Source organism: Trachurus japonicus, chromosome 5 (assembly GCF_045865225.1).
Source record: "Trachurus japonicus isolate A0001 chromosome 5, Traja_1.0".
Taxonomy (NCBI): domain Eukaryota; kingdom Metazoa; phylum Chordata; class Actinopteri; order Carangiformes; family Carangidae; genus Trachurus; species Trachurus japonicus.
Window position 1 is genome coordinate 16,476,698 of NC_140911.1, and position 17,479 is coordinate 16,494,176.

At 42.1% G+C, this 17,479-nt stretch overlaps 1 protein-coding gene across 1 annotated transcript; it reads right to left on the minus strand.

The window, feature by feature from the left end:
* Nucleotides 1-3,857: 3,857 nt before the first annotated feature.
* cass4 (Cas scaffold protein family member 4) lies at nt 3,858-17,314 on the minus strand. Its single transcript, XM_085776557.1, has 7 exons — nt 17,191-17,314; nt 8,286-8,702; nt 7,534-7,617; nt 7,300-7,410; nt 5,174-6,472; nt 4,974-5,057; nt 3,858-4,849 (listed from the first exon to the last, which is right to left on the minus strand). Exons 1-7 carry the CDS (start codon nt 17,191-17,193, stop codon nt 4,433-4,435), a joined length of 2,415 nt encoding a protein of 804 aa, XP_085632683.1. The 5' UTR covers nt 17,194-17,314; the 3' UTR covers nt 3,858-4,432.
* Nucleotides 17,315-17,479: the final 165 nt, after the last annotated feature.

Below are 17,479 nucleotides of genomic sequence, written 5' to 3' on the forward strand. Positions count from 1 at the left end.
CGCTGTAAGCACACTGAGGACAATTTGTCCTAGAACACGGTATAAAGAAATAATTTAGGCCAAATGCTAGAAATTTGAGGTCTGCTTTTTGAAAAAATTCAAATCCCTTGTGAAAACACACCTTCAGTCATGAGAATGAACTGTTTTGGTGCTTGAAATAGGATATGAATACAGTAATTATAGATAAATGTAGAAAACAAGTCTAAAATGAAATTTTGTAAGATTGCTTTTTGAGCACAAATGTTGTCATTCTGCCGTTCTATTTTCACCAAATGTCTCAAATGTGAGATAAAAGAAGCTGAATATTTCACACATTACATATAAAGCTCATAGCTGCACGTGCAGACCTCAGGATGTTTAAATGACTTGAATGAACCCCGGTACCTTTCTTTCTGATCATGTGGCCCCCCACCTAACGGCTGTGGCCCTAAACAACCGCATAGAGTGTTTATGCCAGCGGCCAGCCCTGCCTGAGAGGCTGAAGACACCTCTTGGATTCATCTTCAGTCTGCCTCAGTCAGTGTAAATGTGGAATTAAAGCTGCCCCGGAATAACCATATTAAAAAAATGTTCATTGTACTCTCTGCTGTCATTTTATGCGGCTTCCGCTCTGATTCTAATGTATTCGTATGTGATGACTTTTCATGGTATACTGGCAGTCTGAAAGTGGAAACCTTATTTTTAACATACCATGGTAGAGCGGTAAAAAGGTTAACTGTAAGTGAAACTGTGGGGCCGTCGAGGGTTAAGCAAGATGCCAACTTCATACATCCTGTTCTGTAATGACCTCTGACCTCCCTTTAGAGGCAGCACAGCGGAAAAAAATCATTTCAACTGCAGTAAGCAATAAAACTCCAGTAATTTAATGTTATGGAGTTGAGAAAGTCAATAGTTAAAAAGACTGGTGTAAATCAAAAGAGCAGAGGCTCAAAATGTATTTTTTCACAACTGTTCACTCTCAGTTTGTGGGTTAGGGGTTCTGTCAAAACTGGTTGTAAGACATCAAACAAAAAAACAACTGCTTACACTAATGTAATCCTATGAGGTGGGCATGGGAGATGTATTCCAGTATGAAAAGAAAAACACCCATTGGACTTACAAACCTGTTCCTATAGGCAGCTGAGAGTGGCTACAGAAGACCATCTGGAAATATGAGCATATCCTTGGTGTCACTGCGGTGCTGTCCAAAATCCCACCTCTACTGAATAATATTAGTTTCTGCTCAGTTGTGAAACAGCAGCACAGGAGATTGATTATTGAGGGCATTTTGCTCCCATCCTGTCCCATGTGGTGCCTCTTCTCAGCAGGAGGATCCATACTGGATAATAAAACTTGGCAGAGGTTTGGCCTCTCAACAGCCGGGACAATTTTCGAATACAGTCAATAAAACCTTCCCCTTTCAACGACGTGGGCCTTTTGAAGTCTAATTTTGTTCAAATACCATAGAAAAGAGAAATATGAAGAGGGAAGTGTCTGCCTCACATTTCAAGTGGAATCAGCCTTGAAATCAGCTTCTTGAGTAGGCAACCCAGGCAATAAGTGTGTTTTCAAACATTTACAGTTTTAGAGCTGCCTAATGCATGCTCTTCATATGATGACCTCTATTTGAGTGCCTCTAGTCAGCTGTGCTCTTCTAAATATGTGAGATTCTGGATTATACATTATAAAATCGTGAGATCGTAAGCAGAGCACATATAACACCTGTAGATGATCCAAGATGGAGAACAGGCAGCAACATTTTTGCTGGCACTCTTGTGGAAACCAGAGGCTTTTATTTTTACCTGCTCTTGGACCGTCCAGCTATTAGCCTATACATCACTCTGCACGCAATATGTCTTATGTCAGAACTTTTAATGTGAAACTTCCTATATGTCTCGCAGCAGCATGCCTTGGGTTAAAAGCTAGACAACAGTGTTAGAGCAGCTATTGACGAACAGTGAGAGCAGTGTTGATAAACATCTTTATATTGATTTAGAAGGTCTACATAAAAAGAGACAAAAATAGGAAGAAAGAAAAGGATTGGAGGTGGAAAGATTGATAAAAGATTACAGTTGGTATGTGAAGTAGGACTCTCAAATGCTAATAAACTGGATATGCTTAAAATGAGAATGAAATTTATATTAGCCTACCTAGCTGGCCCGTAGCCAAGGGGGATCGGAGGGTTCGTTCTAACCCCCCCCCCCCCCCCCCACACACACACACACACACACACACACACCCCCACCACCCCACCGCTGCCGCTTGTCGTGTATTTAGGCTCTCTAATAACTCTCTGATTGGTGTGGGATGCGTGTCCCCGTGTTTACTGGACTGCTGCTGAAGCAAACAGCCCAAAGCCTGTGAGTTCTAGCCAATCACAGCGCAGTAAGGCGCCGCGCGAGTTGACGCTCTGCAACCTGCGGTGCGGTGGTGCGTCAGCAGCACTGACATGCTGCTCTAAAGTCCTGCTCCTGGCATCAAGCTGAACGGGCCTGAAAGTTAAAAGCCGAACCCGGTCTGACCCGCGGGTGTTGAAACCCGGACCCTGAATTAAGTTGGTCCGAACCCGGCCAAAAGAAAAGAGAGAGAGAGAGAAGCCGAGTAGGAGCGCGACCTGACCTACCGTAATTAATTTCTACATATTTTCGGACTGAACTGACGCGTCCGGTCTGCAACCTCCAAATGGGAATGTGAGCCTCCTTTCATTTATTAATATCTGACAGTAGCTACAGCCATCATACAGATGAGAACAGGGCAGAAGTGGTGGTGGTGGTGGTGGTGGTGTGGTCTTAAAGAGGCTAATAGTGAAGCAGAGGAAACTGGCCTTGAAAGGCTGGTCCAGGTCAAAAGATTGAAAAAAAAAAAAAAGTTTTGTTTTTTCTCACCAGCCACAGTGACAGCTCCCCACTAGACCAGTGTCATACAGTCCAGCCATTCTTGCCATTACAAAGATAGAAACCTCAGTCAGTAGCCTACCAAATGTGTTTTTTTTTTTTTTTTTTTATCTGAAGCGAATGTTGTCTTCCCATTATATTCTTCTCAGAGTACACCAGAATGCTTCATTTACCTCTTAAAATCATAAAAACTTTCTGGGGGGAGGATCCCCCCAGACCCCCCCTACAGGGGTTTACTTTATCATCATTTCCAGTTTGCAGGTACCTATGTGTGTGTGTGTGTGTGTGTGTGTGTGTGTGTGTGTGTGTGAGTATGAGAGAGAGAGAGAGAGAGAGAGAGAGAGAGAGAGAGAGAGAGAGAGACAGATACATAACTACATTAAACATTATTATGATTATTGTTATGAAAAAGCTAAGCCTTTTTTTTATATATAAAAAAATGAATTTACATGGTGTTACAAAAATGAATTTACATGGTGTTACATGGAATTTACATGGTGAAAATTTTGTTGTAAATGAGAGCAACAGTAAAGGATAGTGGAGGAAGAGTAACATGGGATGTCAAAGTGAAGTTATAATGGGGAAAAAAAGAAGTGTGTGCCATATTATTATTATTTATTTACTTTTTTTTTTTTTTGGGGGGGGGGGGGGGGAGTCCACTTTTTGGGAAAAAAGAACCCCCCCCTCCACAAGGCTGGCTACGGGCCTGCCTAGGGTTCGAGTTAGTATAGCTGCACTTAACACGGCCAGCATGTAAACATGCAGAATGTGAATATGTGTTGTTGTTTCCTGTATTTGTTTTTAATTGATTTTATTTATTTATTAGTTATTATAGATGTTTTATTTATTTTTATATTTTTCCTACCTTGCACTTTAAGGACTGCACCCAATTTCGTTGTACTTGTGCAATGACAATAAAGACATTCATTCATTCATTCATTCATTTCATTCATTAGTAAACATAGAAAAAACAAACATCCAGACTTTTTGGTTTTTAATTTTAATAACAATAAAAATCCTACAGGTGTCGTTCTCGGTCTTGTGTCCAGAAAGGTTTGGGAATGCATAACACATTTTTTTAGAATATTTACACAGAGGTCCACAGAAAGTAGACTGCACCAAACTATTACCCTGCAGAGTATACCTCTTAAACAATAAAGTCATAAAATACATTAAACATCAACATAACGTACAATATTCAAACGATATAGACTTGCTGACAATTATATAAAACTAGTTACTTCGTACTTAATATTTAAATTGTATTTTAAAACAGTCTTGAATACAGTATCCTAAATGTGCAATTCATTTTGGAACTTCACTGTGTAGAAGTCTTTTATTTAACAATAAATTGTTTAGCTTGACCATAATAGCAAAATGTACTTGCATTCATTCAACATTCAGCTAAAAGTAATGGCCTTTCTTCTCCTTATATATAAAGCGTCATAGCAGTTGAATATGAAATAAATCACCCGAGACATAGATGGGTTAATGACTGATGAATGATCAAGGCCATTTGCTGTACAAAAAAAACAAAACAATGTGTCTGATACGTGCTCTCAGAGGTCAAGCGATATCCGAAAGTGCTGTGCTCTTTGGGCCAGTTCCTTTGCAAACTCTTCAGCCTCATTCAGAGCCTGCTTATCTGGGAAGTGAAGCGCTGCCTTCTTGGTGGCCACAGCCAGCTGCTTGAGGAGAGCACACAGGTGGTTGCTCTTGCACAGGAGGCTCTGGCCAGACCCTCCACGCTGGGCCTCCCTGCACAGTGTGTCCACCAGTCTCTGGCCGACCATAATCACCAACTTGCTTTGAGAGATGAACCTCTCTGGAGGCTGGCCATCCCGAAGACTGTCCACAAATCCCCCAATAGCCTTCTGGAGGGCGCCAAAGTAAAGTCGACAGTGTTCTGACAAGGAGGGTGTTCGCTGTTCATCTGTGCCACTGTTGGACTCAGAGGAGTGGCGCTTCTTATCATCCTGAGTAGTGAGGAGATGGAGCAGAGCAGGATCAAGATACTGTCATCAAGTATAGAATAGGAGAGTCTGGAAATGTAAAAGTCTGAATTTCTGAGAGGCAAAGATGTTTTTTGGAGGTACTCACCTGTGCTTTGTTAGAGGCAAGTTTTACATTTACTTTCGGTTCCCTCTGCAGTTCCTTCTGCTGCTTTTCAAAGTCATTTTTAGTCTGACGAAAAGCAAAAACAAAACATTACTAAATGTGATTTTGTGTTATCCCAATTAAAAACTCATCAAGTTACCATTGTAACCTATTACATTATGCCTTGTAGAGAAAGTGTTTACCTGTAGCTCTACATAGTCATTGTCATCATCCACTACGTCCCCTCCTTGTTCAGGACTTTTCTTTGTCTCTGGTGGACCTGGGATGTTGACAGGCTGTGGATCTTTCTGAGAAGCTCTGAACAAAAGCTTGCCATTAGCGACAATGATGGACACCAGGCGCTTGACGTCTTCTGGAATGGTTCTTGCCACCATGACAAAGCGTTCCAGTTGGTCAGGTGTCTGAACCTGCCCTGGGTCCTGGCACAGTGTGTTTAGGGGCCAGCCAGCCATGTTCAGAGCACTCACTGTTTGTTGTAGGATCACACCAGAGTCCTCTATGATGGAGAGCTGCTTATAGAGCCTCGTCTGAAGGTTGGCATCGGTCAGACGGCGGGCGTTACCCTTAACATCCAGGGCAAAATTCAGGAAGCATGTCAGGGAACACGCAATGGCCTCTGCTGCCTCTCTGATCTCCTTCAGGTGTTTCTGCAGATGTTCTCTGCTCCTCCAGTGACTGCTGACAAACTCCATGAGCTGTGGCACGGCCTTGCAAACGGACTCCTGCAGTTCCAGAAGTTTGCGGCAGGCCTCTTCCTGGCTGAGCATAACCTCTCGCAAAGGCTCTGGAGAAGATGAGCTCAGAGCCAGAGAGTCACAGGAGCTGGTGGAGGAGCTGGAGGCCGTGCTGATTCTTTGACTGTCTGCTGCAGAGAGACGTTGGATTCTACCTCTTTCGCTGTCTTCTTGCACTGGTGACTCCCCACTTCCTGGAAGGTCATGAAAAGATGTACAGGCCAGAAGGTTCCTCATCTTCTGCAGGCACACCCTATTGAGTTCATGGACTTTGCCCGACTCACCTCTGCACTCTAGGGGTATATGATCACTGGTGGGATGACTGAGGGCACGGGGGGTGGGTTCTTCTTGAGGTGGGACATCATATACTGACTCCTCTGTAAGCATATGAGTTGGGGGCCTGTCATAAATTGGGGACACTTTGGGTGGACTTGGCATGTCGAGTGAAGTGGGTTTTGGTATATCATAAACTGACGGAGTAGGACTGCCTCTTTGCGTGGGCCAAGCACGTGCTGGAAGAGTATCATAGAGCTGCCTGCAAACACCTTTGTGCGGCATGGTGTCGTAGGAGCCTTGGGGTGGACTTAATCTCTCAGGACCTACTGGCACGTCATAGATCCATTCAGGCTTGCGGGGGTTTGGAAGGGTGTTGAATGCACCCATCATTTTCTGCTGGGTTTCTGCGGAGGAGGGAACGGGGATGTCGTAATTTGGGTCCTGAGGCAAAGGTGGTGGAACTGCGTACACCTATGGACAAGAAGGAGACTGTGAATTTCACTGTATTTCTGCTAGTTGGAAAATAAGTGCCACTGTGTGCTTCATACCAGGTGCTTGTCAGATCAGAGCATTTTGATAAATTTTCAATCAGACATCTACTTCTGTCACTTTTTGGGTGTACAACTTAGTCCCTTCAAGAAGAGACTGAAAGTGTTCACTGTTATTTGCATTTGTCTAAGTCAGTGCATCAAGAATAAAAAGCAGGGACCAGATTGCCGCACATCAGAGCCTTGACTCTACGTGTGCCCCACCTCTTCCCTCATTTCTGGATTAACTGGGAGTTTGGAGAGAGCTCACTCTGACAAAACGGCTCTTCAGAAAGCTATGGGTGACGCCAGGGAGGCTATGTCCATGTTTATTTACAGTACAAGCAACACTGTGAATTACACAAGTCAACAGAACAGGTTTTTCAGTCATCTGTCGCCTACATATCTGATGGACAGACACACTTTCATTAAACTGAGTTATGGTTATGGACTTACTCAGGTTATGCCTTCATAAATGCAACCTGCAGTCTTTTGACACTTCAGGTCTATTTTCTCCAGTTTAAAGCATGCAACTTCGGCGATTATGACTTGGGCTACGAAGCACAGGTGACCTACATTCAACACTGTGCCTGAACACATCCAGACAGATGGAAGCTGCTGCTGTTCTGCTAATGCGCTGCTTTCACTACATAGTCATGGACATGTTTAAAGAATATAGACCCATTAGAATAAATAAAAAATACAGAAGAATATGCACTTCAATGTGAGCACATCATGTTTCATTAAACCCTCTAAATGTGTGAAACTTACATAAGAGTCCCCGGGGCTGCTGCACCTAAAACCGTCATATTTCTTCTCAAACTCAGAAACTGTAATCAGCGAATGCTTTCGAGACATATGTCTTGCAGTTGTTGAAGTTGCCTGGAAGTTAAAAAAACAAAAAACAAAAATTATATTATACATTATAAATGACCATATCAGACAAAATACCAATTGATTTCACTTTTGATCCATTTGTTGTTGTGTATATTTTCAGATGCTCACAGAGAAGAGAGAGGTTCGTCTTGCTTGGACTGGGACATCGTAAACCTCCCCTTTTGGACTGGACACAAGGTTGCAGAGTGCAGGCTGTAGACAAAACAGGCAGACGGTAATATTGGGATTGACTGGCAACACTGTGATCAAAGCAGCATCTACCTCACTGACCTCTGCATCAGTGCATTAATGGGGACAGTGTTTGCTCTGAAGCCTGTTGAGAGTGCCCGAGAACCCCATTATGCATGCACTTTGCCAATTAACGCTGCTCTATAATAGAGCCCATGCTGTTCATAGAATATTAGGTGGCTACTGCAGAGGGGAACAGGACTCCCCTGGAGCAGGAGAGGAAATGGTGAACATATGGGTGTATTTCTCCCCACTTTCAGCTGCATACGCACCCATACAGACACTTCTGTCTCTCTGGGGTCTTTGGTGGCATGGGCTGCTGTTTGCAGTTAAAAGTGTCTGAAGTCTGTGTCTGTTTGTCTTTTACAGGCCCATAAAGACCCTGGTGCTGCATGCCTGTCCCCATGGAGAGGCCCCTGGTCCCCATCTGTAAGCTCTTTTGCCAGCAGGGGGTTCACAGCATTGCATTTCTGCAACAGTCTACCTCTCTAATCATTAGAGTTAACACTTCCAAAGAAGAGAACCACCTTTGACCTTAGAGCAATACACCAATAGCTACATATTAATTTACATTTTCTTTCTCTTTTCCACATAAACACAGATTCATGTTTGTAGAAAAAATAATGTTTTACCTTGTCTCCCTCAGGTCCTTCTGTGCCGTATTTAAGTGCTGACAGATTTTTTGATGTTGATAAAGGAGTGGACGGGACATTGTACATCTTGTCCATGCATTCATAAGCTGGACTGCTGGACGGTCGAGGCACACTGGGGATCTGGTAGATATTTTGCATGCTGTCATCAGTTTTTGAATCAGTTAATTTGGGTTTTTCCATGACATGGTGTGAGAAGCCCGCAGTGGTTCCAGTTTGTGGCAAGAGCTGGAGTCGATTTGCAGGAGCCAGGCCATGCCGTCCGTACAGAGAACACATCCACCATCCGCTGGTGCCGGCCACGTGTTGATCCAGCACTATGACAATGTCCCCCTTTCTGAAGGCCAGTTCATCTGCACACTCTGCAGTGTTGTCATACAAAGCTTTGGCAAGTATGCTCTGAAACAAAGAGTAGAGAAAATGGAGATAAAGATTAGGGAGGAAAATATACAACCTGCAAGTAGGTAAGAATCACCCGATAAGACATTCACATGGTCAGTTTTTATACAGTAATTTGCTGAACATTACATACATGGTTGTTTTTCACTTGAAACTTGTTTTGATATGTGATGCAGTCTTTTCTGCAGATGCTGAACTGCATTTCTGTACAGGACGCTTTTTTTTTTTTTTTGCTGCCGTCAGCTTCATGACAACATTTCCTCTTGTAAAATGTTGTTGCAAGTTGCATGTCCAAGTCAGCAGCAAATTCAGAAGGAAAAATTGAACGAAATGATTCATGATTAGCACAACCAGCTGTTGCAAAGTCAGTTCCCCCCATTATTCAAATGATTATGGAGCAAAAAAAAAAAAAAAGTGGGACTTTTTTTTTGTTTCGGGTGAAAAAATTTATTTTCTCTCCATTTTCACTTCCTATTTGAGCTTCCTATTCAGAAATAAATGGAAAAACAAGTTTCTTCAAAACTTCCTCTTGCAGGCTAATGTGCATCTCATCACTCCAAATTTGCTTTGCGCAGATGAAACCTTTTTGCACTATGTATTTTGAATAATAATTATATCTACATACAGTAAACCCTCTGCCTTGCTCTGCTGTTTGCATGTGTGACAAATCTATAATCACACTGGGCAACATAATGACCACAAACACTGAATGTGAAAATTCCCTTTGCTCATCAGCCTCCTTGCTGTGGTGGCTCTCGTGCAGGCTGCTATTATGAGAAACAAGCTGTGAAACACGGCATCAAACCAGTACCAGAGCTTAAATGACAGTCTACAAATTGTGGTTTGGCTTACTTTGTAGCTGCAGGCAGGACACTTGTCAACTTTTATTTTATTTATTTTTTAATTTCTGCGAGAACAATCAAATAAAATAAAATAAAATAAAATAAAATCAACTTTATTTATATGGCACTTTTCATACATTGTAACACAAAGTGCCTGAGAACAATATATAAAGAAAAGTGACAAATGCACCAAATCCATCATGAATGCAACCCAACAGTCAACTGAAAAATATGGGGACACCTTGATAAGTGAAATATTATGTAAACATTTGAATTGATAAAAAAATTTGATCGTTGGTGTGTTTTTGATTGTGATGGAAGAGTACTTTGGAATATAAAAAAATAATTTTGAGAGGCTTAGTCAAGAGATCATCTGTGGCAGCTGCATCAATTGTATAATCAAATATCAATTATATAACTCACCAATTACAGTTTATTATGGCTTTAAGTTATGTATAATTGAGGGCATAGCTGCTTATGGTGGATCAGCGTATACTTGCTGCTACAAACCACTGAAGTTTCGGATTCTCCTCGATGGCCATATTTGGTCAGTCAGATACTGGCAAGATGTCTGAGCTTCGAAACCACTTTTCACAAAACTTTGGGTGACATCACGGAGGCTAGACCTTATTACCCAACATCAGTTTGACCTTTCTAACGCTCTTATTTGAAAATCTGTAAGAGATGTAGCAACATATCAATGTAAATGCCGTAATCACGCGTTGATGCAAAGGTGAGCACATACTGTAGCTATGTCACACGTTTTAAACAACTATTGCACTTTAACGCAAAGACAGTTAACGCAAAGAAGAACTATATAAGTGATGGCACTTCACACAGGCAGAGGGGTTGAGTCATGACAAACAAACACACCACAAACTCCCTCACACACCCACACAACCCACAGCTGATAAGCCTGTATGGGGTGGTGGGGGGGGGGGGGTCCACTGGCTCTGCTTTCTCCCTGAGGGTGAATATTCAATAACAAAGAGCCTATTCACCATCAGAGCCCAACATGGTCAGCACCTGTTGGGATGCAGGGCTGTGGAGCACACTCACTGCAGCAGACCTTATCCCCCCCCCAACACACCCCGACACATACACACATACACATGCACACACACACCAAGCCTCAGCAAACTCCCTGCCTAATCCTCTGGGTCATGCTACAGACATGCAGGCAAAAATATGTTGGGTCAGATGACAGTCGTCTGTGGACACACACCACCCAGATTTATGTTGTTGTTGTTGTGCTTTCTCCTCAGAACCATCACTACACTGTCCTAACATGACATGAGCAACTGACTCATCCTGTTCATGGACTAGTGATGAAACTTTCCATGCTTGTAATTGCTACACATGCCATTTAAACCACAGCCTTTAGTCTGACCTGGTTAGTGGTTGGACTTATATTTGACAATGTTTTACGTAAAACGTCAGCTTAAACCGCAGTTGAAACCATGAAACTATCAGACATCAGGTTGCGAGTAATGGGGAGATTTCTCTGCCTCACCTTGTGCCCTATTTACTCGTGTCCCTGATTCCGTGTCTCTGTTGTTCCACTAAGTAAAGTAACACAGTCAGATTCAGCTGTGACTCTTTTGGATTCCTGCACACGCCTGCTTGTGTTGATCAGCTCCTCTGACAGCTGGCCTTCAGCACTTTAACTGCACAGCTGCCTCTGCCTTTTCCTTCACCTCTCCCGTCTCCCTGCTCCATCCTGTTCACAAATTAACATCAGTCTGCCAGACGCGACGCAAGAAATGCTTTTAAAACTGGGAGCTTCTGTTCAGGCATTAAGCCACGCCAAGTCAAAAAAAACGAGCTCCTTGGAATTTATAGTTTTCATTACACACATTTCAGGAAAAATGTTAATGAAAACCATCCGTACCTCTTGGAAGGCTTGATTCAGATTGGGTTATTATTGTTGTTGATGATTTTGTCTAGAATGAAAAGGAAACAGCGGCCCAGAGAGCCCGACACTCTACACATGATCGATGCGACAACACATTTGGTGGAACGTCTGGCTGGAACTTTGTTGTTCAATATCCAAATGCGACTGTGGAAGATAAAAGCATTGAATAACAAGTGCGTTGCAGCAGCTCCATCACTTATCTGAGGGTGGGGGTCGAGCTGAATGTGCAGCACATTTATTTATATGTCTGTGTTGAGATATTTCTCAGTGCATGTGTTGTATTCATCAAAATTCTCTTTTTATCTGCATGTGTGAAGTTGCCATGCTTTGGGCTCTCACAGCCACTGAAAAAAGAAACACTTGCACCTTGCATACAATGCTGATTGACTGTAAAAGTAGCACAAGTTAAGAAGAGTAATGAAGTCAGTGCACTAACTCAATAATGACTGTTATTCAGCAATATATACCTAAGGTTTGCCAACATTAGCCATCATATTCTTTTATTTATTTCTACTTGTGGTAGGTTTTTGCTATAGCCAGTATTATCATAAACAGCTGTTTGTGACTTAGGCTACTACTAGTCATGCTGTACCAGCCAGTTCACCAGTAACAGTTCACTTGTAAGATAAGAGGTTATACTGCATCCTGTGGGCAGTGTTACTTCATCAGAGGAGGCTACAGTGACTCACAGAAAGCGACATGAACACGGCTTTTGGTGAATAAAGGAATGAGGTTGAATTTGCAACACTTCTATTAGACCGTTAGCTGATAATGCTAATCAGTAGGGAGTTCAAAGTTTCCAGGTGAGTGCATTTATATCGAAACTGATCACTGCTGGTGTTCGTTTGTATACTGTATAATTAATTTACTTATAGGCAATTACACAACCATTAGCATGCATTCATCAGGTGTTTAATAACTGCACAGAAATACCCATTTATAAAAGAATGATGTTGTTGGCTATTTGTATCTTCTCCCGATGCAGTAAGAGATGATCCGTAGAGACACATTAGTGAGTCAACATAATAAGAGCATCCATTCCCATAGAGGTACTGGAACAGGAACCAGTGCAGGAAACAGTTCCCACTGTGGGAGTAACACCCTCTTGGTTCACTCTGACCTTTTGCCCCTTGACAGTCAGGGCACGGCCCCCAGGGTCAGGTCAGCACCTCATCCATTAAACATTCAGACAAATGCCAGAGCCAGGACAACACCCATGGTGGCGGTGAACAAATCTGCCACACATTGGCTATAAAATTTGAAAATAATGTTCATTTCCCCCCCAGACAGAGTGGCAGGAGGAGAATATTCAGGATGAGGAAGAGCATCATGTTGTTGAGATAATGTCTTTTCTTGAAATGGGACACAGGAAGTCAGCCTGTAAATATGACACATTAGACTTTCCCACAGTATCGTAGATACAAAGACGGGGGCAGGGAGGTGGGGGGTGGGGGGTAGGGGAGGGCAAAGAGGGGAGACGGGGACAGACAGACAGACAGACAGACAAACAGAGGGAAAAACACTAAAAGGCACATTTTGGTATTCCACTAAATTATCTTTCAATATGTTTGGAATTTGTTCCCGGCTGATCAGTTTTTATCTCCTCAAATGACCCTCAGATGTGTTCCATGGAAAATCACCTTTGTCAACCCACTCTCCAACCCAAACAAATTCAAGAAGAGGCTGCAGAAACTAATTCAGGCTCTGTGGCAGTGACATTAACTCGTTACAGCTGCCCTGGTATTTCCTGTATTGGAACTGGTGAGAACTATGTCAGACTCTCAAGCACAAACACAACTGACGAAAAACTTCCAAGAAGCTTTTAGTCAACGTTCCACACAGACAGCTAATCTCACGGCATTATGAGATCCAAATAAAACACTAACTTAAACAAATTTGTATTTCTATATTAAGTGGTGAAGTGGAACACTTTCCAATAAATTGTTTGGGTTCAGTTCAGGGTTTTCTTAACTCTTGACGAGTGGCAGCCTTGTTTTTAAATTGTTGAGCAGGCATTTCTTAAAAATAAGTCTGACTACAAAGAAAAGGAAGTGAACATATGTGGGGGATATGAGATGTGGTGAAGGCGAAGAAGGATAGGAAGAGTTTTAGGAGAAAGTTGAACAGTTTAGTTTGATTGTTTAACAGACTAAGTCTAAGGTATACTTGCTTATGTGAATCATAAAATTTCACTATTAAGTTCAATTCATGAGCAACAGGATGCACTGATTAGACACTTTTCTATATGAGTCTTATTACAAAGATTTGTGCTGCAACTATTTGAGTGAAACAAATGACAGATTCTTCATCATTTGAATGTCCAGTATGATTGTGTCTGCCCGTCATTAACAAACTACAGATTTACTGTATGCAATAACAAAAAGAATCGGCAAAATGAGCTCAAAATGACCTGTCTCACTTATCTAGGGGACAGTGTTGGGAATGACGGACAGTGTGAGCGGCAGCAGATAACAGGCTGCAGCCTCTCTGCTCCGTGGCAGGAACTTATCTCACTGCTCACAGTTTTATTTATACTCGCACTTCCTCAGTTTCATCTTCTGCCTTTTGTCAGGGTGTTTATGCACTTAGTATTTACATTATTGCTTTCCTTGTAGCTGTTGAAGAGTATGATTGATGGTTGAGTGGTGGTTTGTGTCTTAAAAGGGATTTAACATCAGACATTACTATGTGAGCAGATGTAGCATCGACTTCTCTTCTTTTTTTACTCCTTCTCCGCTATATTTCATATTAAAGGGAATCAAATGAATGAACGGTGATGTCGATTTTTTTTTTTTTTACTTTTTCGTAGCTCTCTGTTTTACTTGTTCATGCTATGACATGAGGCAAAAGGACACAGACGTACAAAAACATATGGCTCCAGTTATCTTGCGAGTTGCTTCACACTGTTCCAAAAACTGCAGTTCAATAGTGATTCAGTGAACCAGTCCTCATAGACTCTCATGAAAAAAAATGTCCAACTCTACAGCAGAAATATAAAGTAGGCTACATGTTTACAAAACACTTTGCCTGTCAGGTAGTGAAAGTAAGCAAAATAATGTTTATATTTTCATTTCCTTGCCACACTCAGGTTATGTGATATGACTTTCAACTGGTCTCTGTATATTTCTTCAGGGAGAAGTGCATCTATAATACTAACCTGTTAACACCTGTGCATCCAGTGAATTCCTGACCAGATGGTTAGCAAAAATGCCGCTGCTCAGCCATAATCTACCAGACACCCTCTTCATAGCAGTATAGGTATTTACTGAAGTTTATGGGCTGAAAACAACAAGCTGTGAAAAGCAACATTTGCATGTTATTAACGCTTCACCTTACTTTCTTACTAAAACAGCCACTAAATGCTTCACCATGCGGTCTCTCTGCTGTTGCAGCCGGTGGGTTTACCATTGCTGCTGCTGGAAACAATGCTGATGAAGAGTGGTGAGACTGAACAACATCTGAGTTGTGGGTTGTAAAAACCAAATGAGCTGAGAGACATTAAAATGTTTCTCAGAGCCAAGGGAAACTGATGGTGTTAGGTGATAATTCTATGTGGCTTTTGTGGCCATGTGGCCCATGGGTGGCAGGTTTCACATGTATGACGGTCTTCTTCGTCTACCATGGGAGTCTAGAGTAGCAGCACCTCGGACCGGATGGTGAATCTTGATGATTTCATTTGAGACGGAAATGTTTTTTTTTTCTTTGTTCACTCTTCATTAAAAGTTGCACGGATGATCTTGAGTCTAAGCCCCCCCAAAAATGTGACACATGGATTTTTCATTTTCATCACAGACAATTGAGACAGGTATCTCAGCAACATTTTCATGTATGAAAACCAAACTTCATACATGGACTCAAAATCATTTTTCCTCATACTTTTTGATGTATTTGCCTTAAAATCATAATTCCTTTGTCTGGTCATTACCTCAATTGACAAAGATGTTCTTCAAACCAAAGCTGATAAAACTTTATTGTTGACCATTTGCGATGCAAGTGAAGGGAAGTTAACAAAAGTGCCAAACATCTTCCATCCGCTTGACATCATGATATATGTTTCTGCGGCAACTCTGGCTTGCTCAGGTCTCTGTATGTAGTTGTATTTACATTGTCAGCAGCTTTAAAATGCAGCCTGATAATAATCTCACATCTGCTTTTCAGCTTGTTGCACCAATGAAAAGTAGCATTCCTTGTTTTAACTGATTTTACAGTGGCAGTAAAAGCCAGTTTATTGTAATCAAAGATGTTAGCTGATATAATGAACAATCAGGACCTCTCACTCCTAAAGCAGATTAATAATCCTCAACACTTGAGCAAAACGGTGAAAACTAAATGATCTCAGCTCCCTCGTGTAAGATGTGCTGCCACTTTGCCGCACGCCGGCCTCCTGCTGTGAGTCCTCATGACTGTCTACTGACTCCTGGTCCCGGATGATAAAAAACTGACACAACAGCACACGAGGCATCTCAAAATAGCCATGAACTAAACAAGAAATAGATTCCAATACAAAGTGCCTTGTATAGAACAGAAGTGAGATTGCTTAAACAGACAGTTAGTCATCAAACAAACCAGTCTTTTTTTTTTTTTAAGAAGCTGAAGATGAGCTCAGTTGCATGAGAAAATGTCAGGGTGATACATATCCTCTTGCTCTACAAAAAAGTTCCTGGGAAGAATACGCTTTGCTCTCACATTATTCATGTCAATGCTTTTTGAAACATTTTCCACACAATGACCCAGAAACTAAATATTGGCTAGATCCAGTGTGAGAGAGATAACCAGACAAAGGTAACAAAAGACACGCTCTAACTTTAATGTTTTTCCCATCTGCTGCTGGCTGCAGTGCCTCTTATTCAGTTACTCTGGGGGTCTGATAACAAACACTGACTTATGGAGATGAAATGATGCAACACAACACATCCCACTGAGCATTTCTGGGTCAAACTGCAAACAGATTTAAGTGCAGCAAGTGATGACGAGTGATCAAACTATTACGCTGGATAGGATACAATACTGTAACATGCCGCAGCACAGATAGTAAGCTCAGGTTACAGAGGCATCAAGCTGGAGAGACAATGTGGGGTCTCAACAGGCGGCTGCGAGAACCATCACAAAAGGTTCCCTCAGCATAAAATGTGAATAAAACATAGGCTACACACACGCAAAAGCAGCACATGTGCACAAGATTTAGAAAAACTGCAGGAAGTTTGTCAGCTGTTAAAATCTATTTAAGATGTGTGAATGAGACATAGTAAATGTGATAAGTGAGAAAAAAAAAATCTGAATATCACATTTATAGTGCAACATTTAAGAAATGGACCTCTCAGAAGCCTAATTATGTGTTTTTTGTGAGCAGACGTGAGCTGATAATCGCACTTCTAAAGGCTTGAGCGTTAATGAGGCTCATAAAGTTCTGAGTCTCAGCTCTGTGTCAGGATCAGCCCTCTCGGGTTACAGCCTACTGTAGAGCAGGTCAGTGGGGCTGTGTGTAGAAATAGGTGGGAGCTGACACTGCAAGTTAAAGTGAAATCCAAGCAGGTGGTCTAGCAGGGAAATTCCTCTGGATGAGCAACAGTAGCAGATACAAACAAACACTGCATAAACTAATCAAATTAAATTAAAATGGTGATGATGGTGTGATACTTATAAATCATTCTACAGTGGGATTCTACAATGAAAACAATCATTTTGGTGATAGATTTAAAGCCCTGGCTGAAGAAGCAGCTGCAGTACTCACCATGTTTCCTGGGCAGTTGTGTTTAGTTTCCACACAGAGATCCGTCCGTCTTCAGTGAATCATCTCCACGGTGAGTGCAACTCGGGGATTTACTCCTTGTGTGTGCTTCACCAGCATATTGTCTGAGCTGTCACTGACTCGTAGACTGTTTTACACAGTAGGCGGGGACAACCAGCTCTGTGTCACAGACAGAACTGCTTTCCCGCAGCCCCATTGGCCACAGACACCCCCCCCCTCTCTCTCTCTCTGTATGCAGCTGCCCTACCCCACTGATATTTCCTTCTCTTTT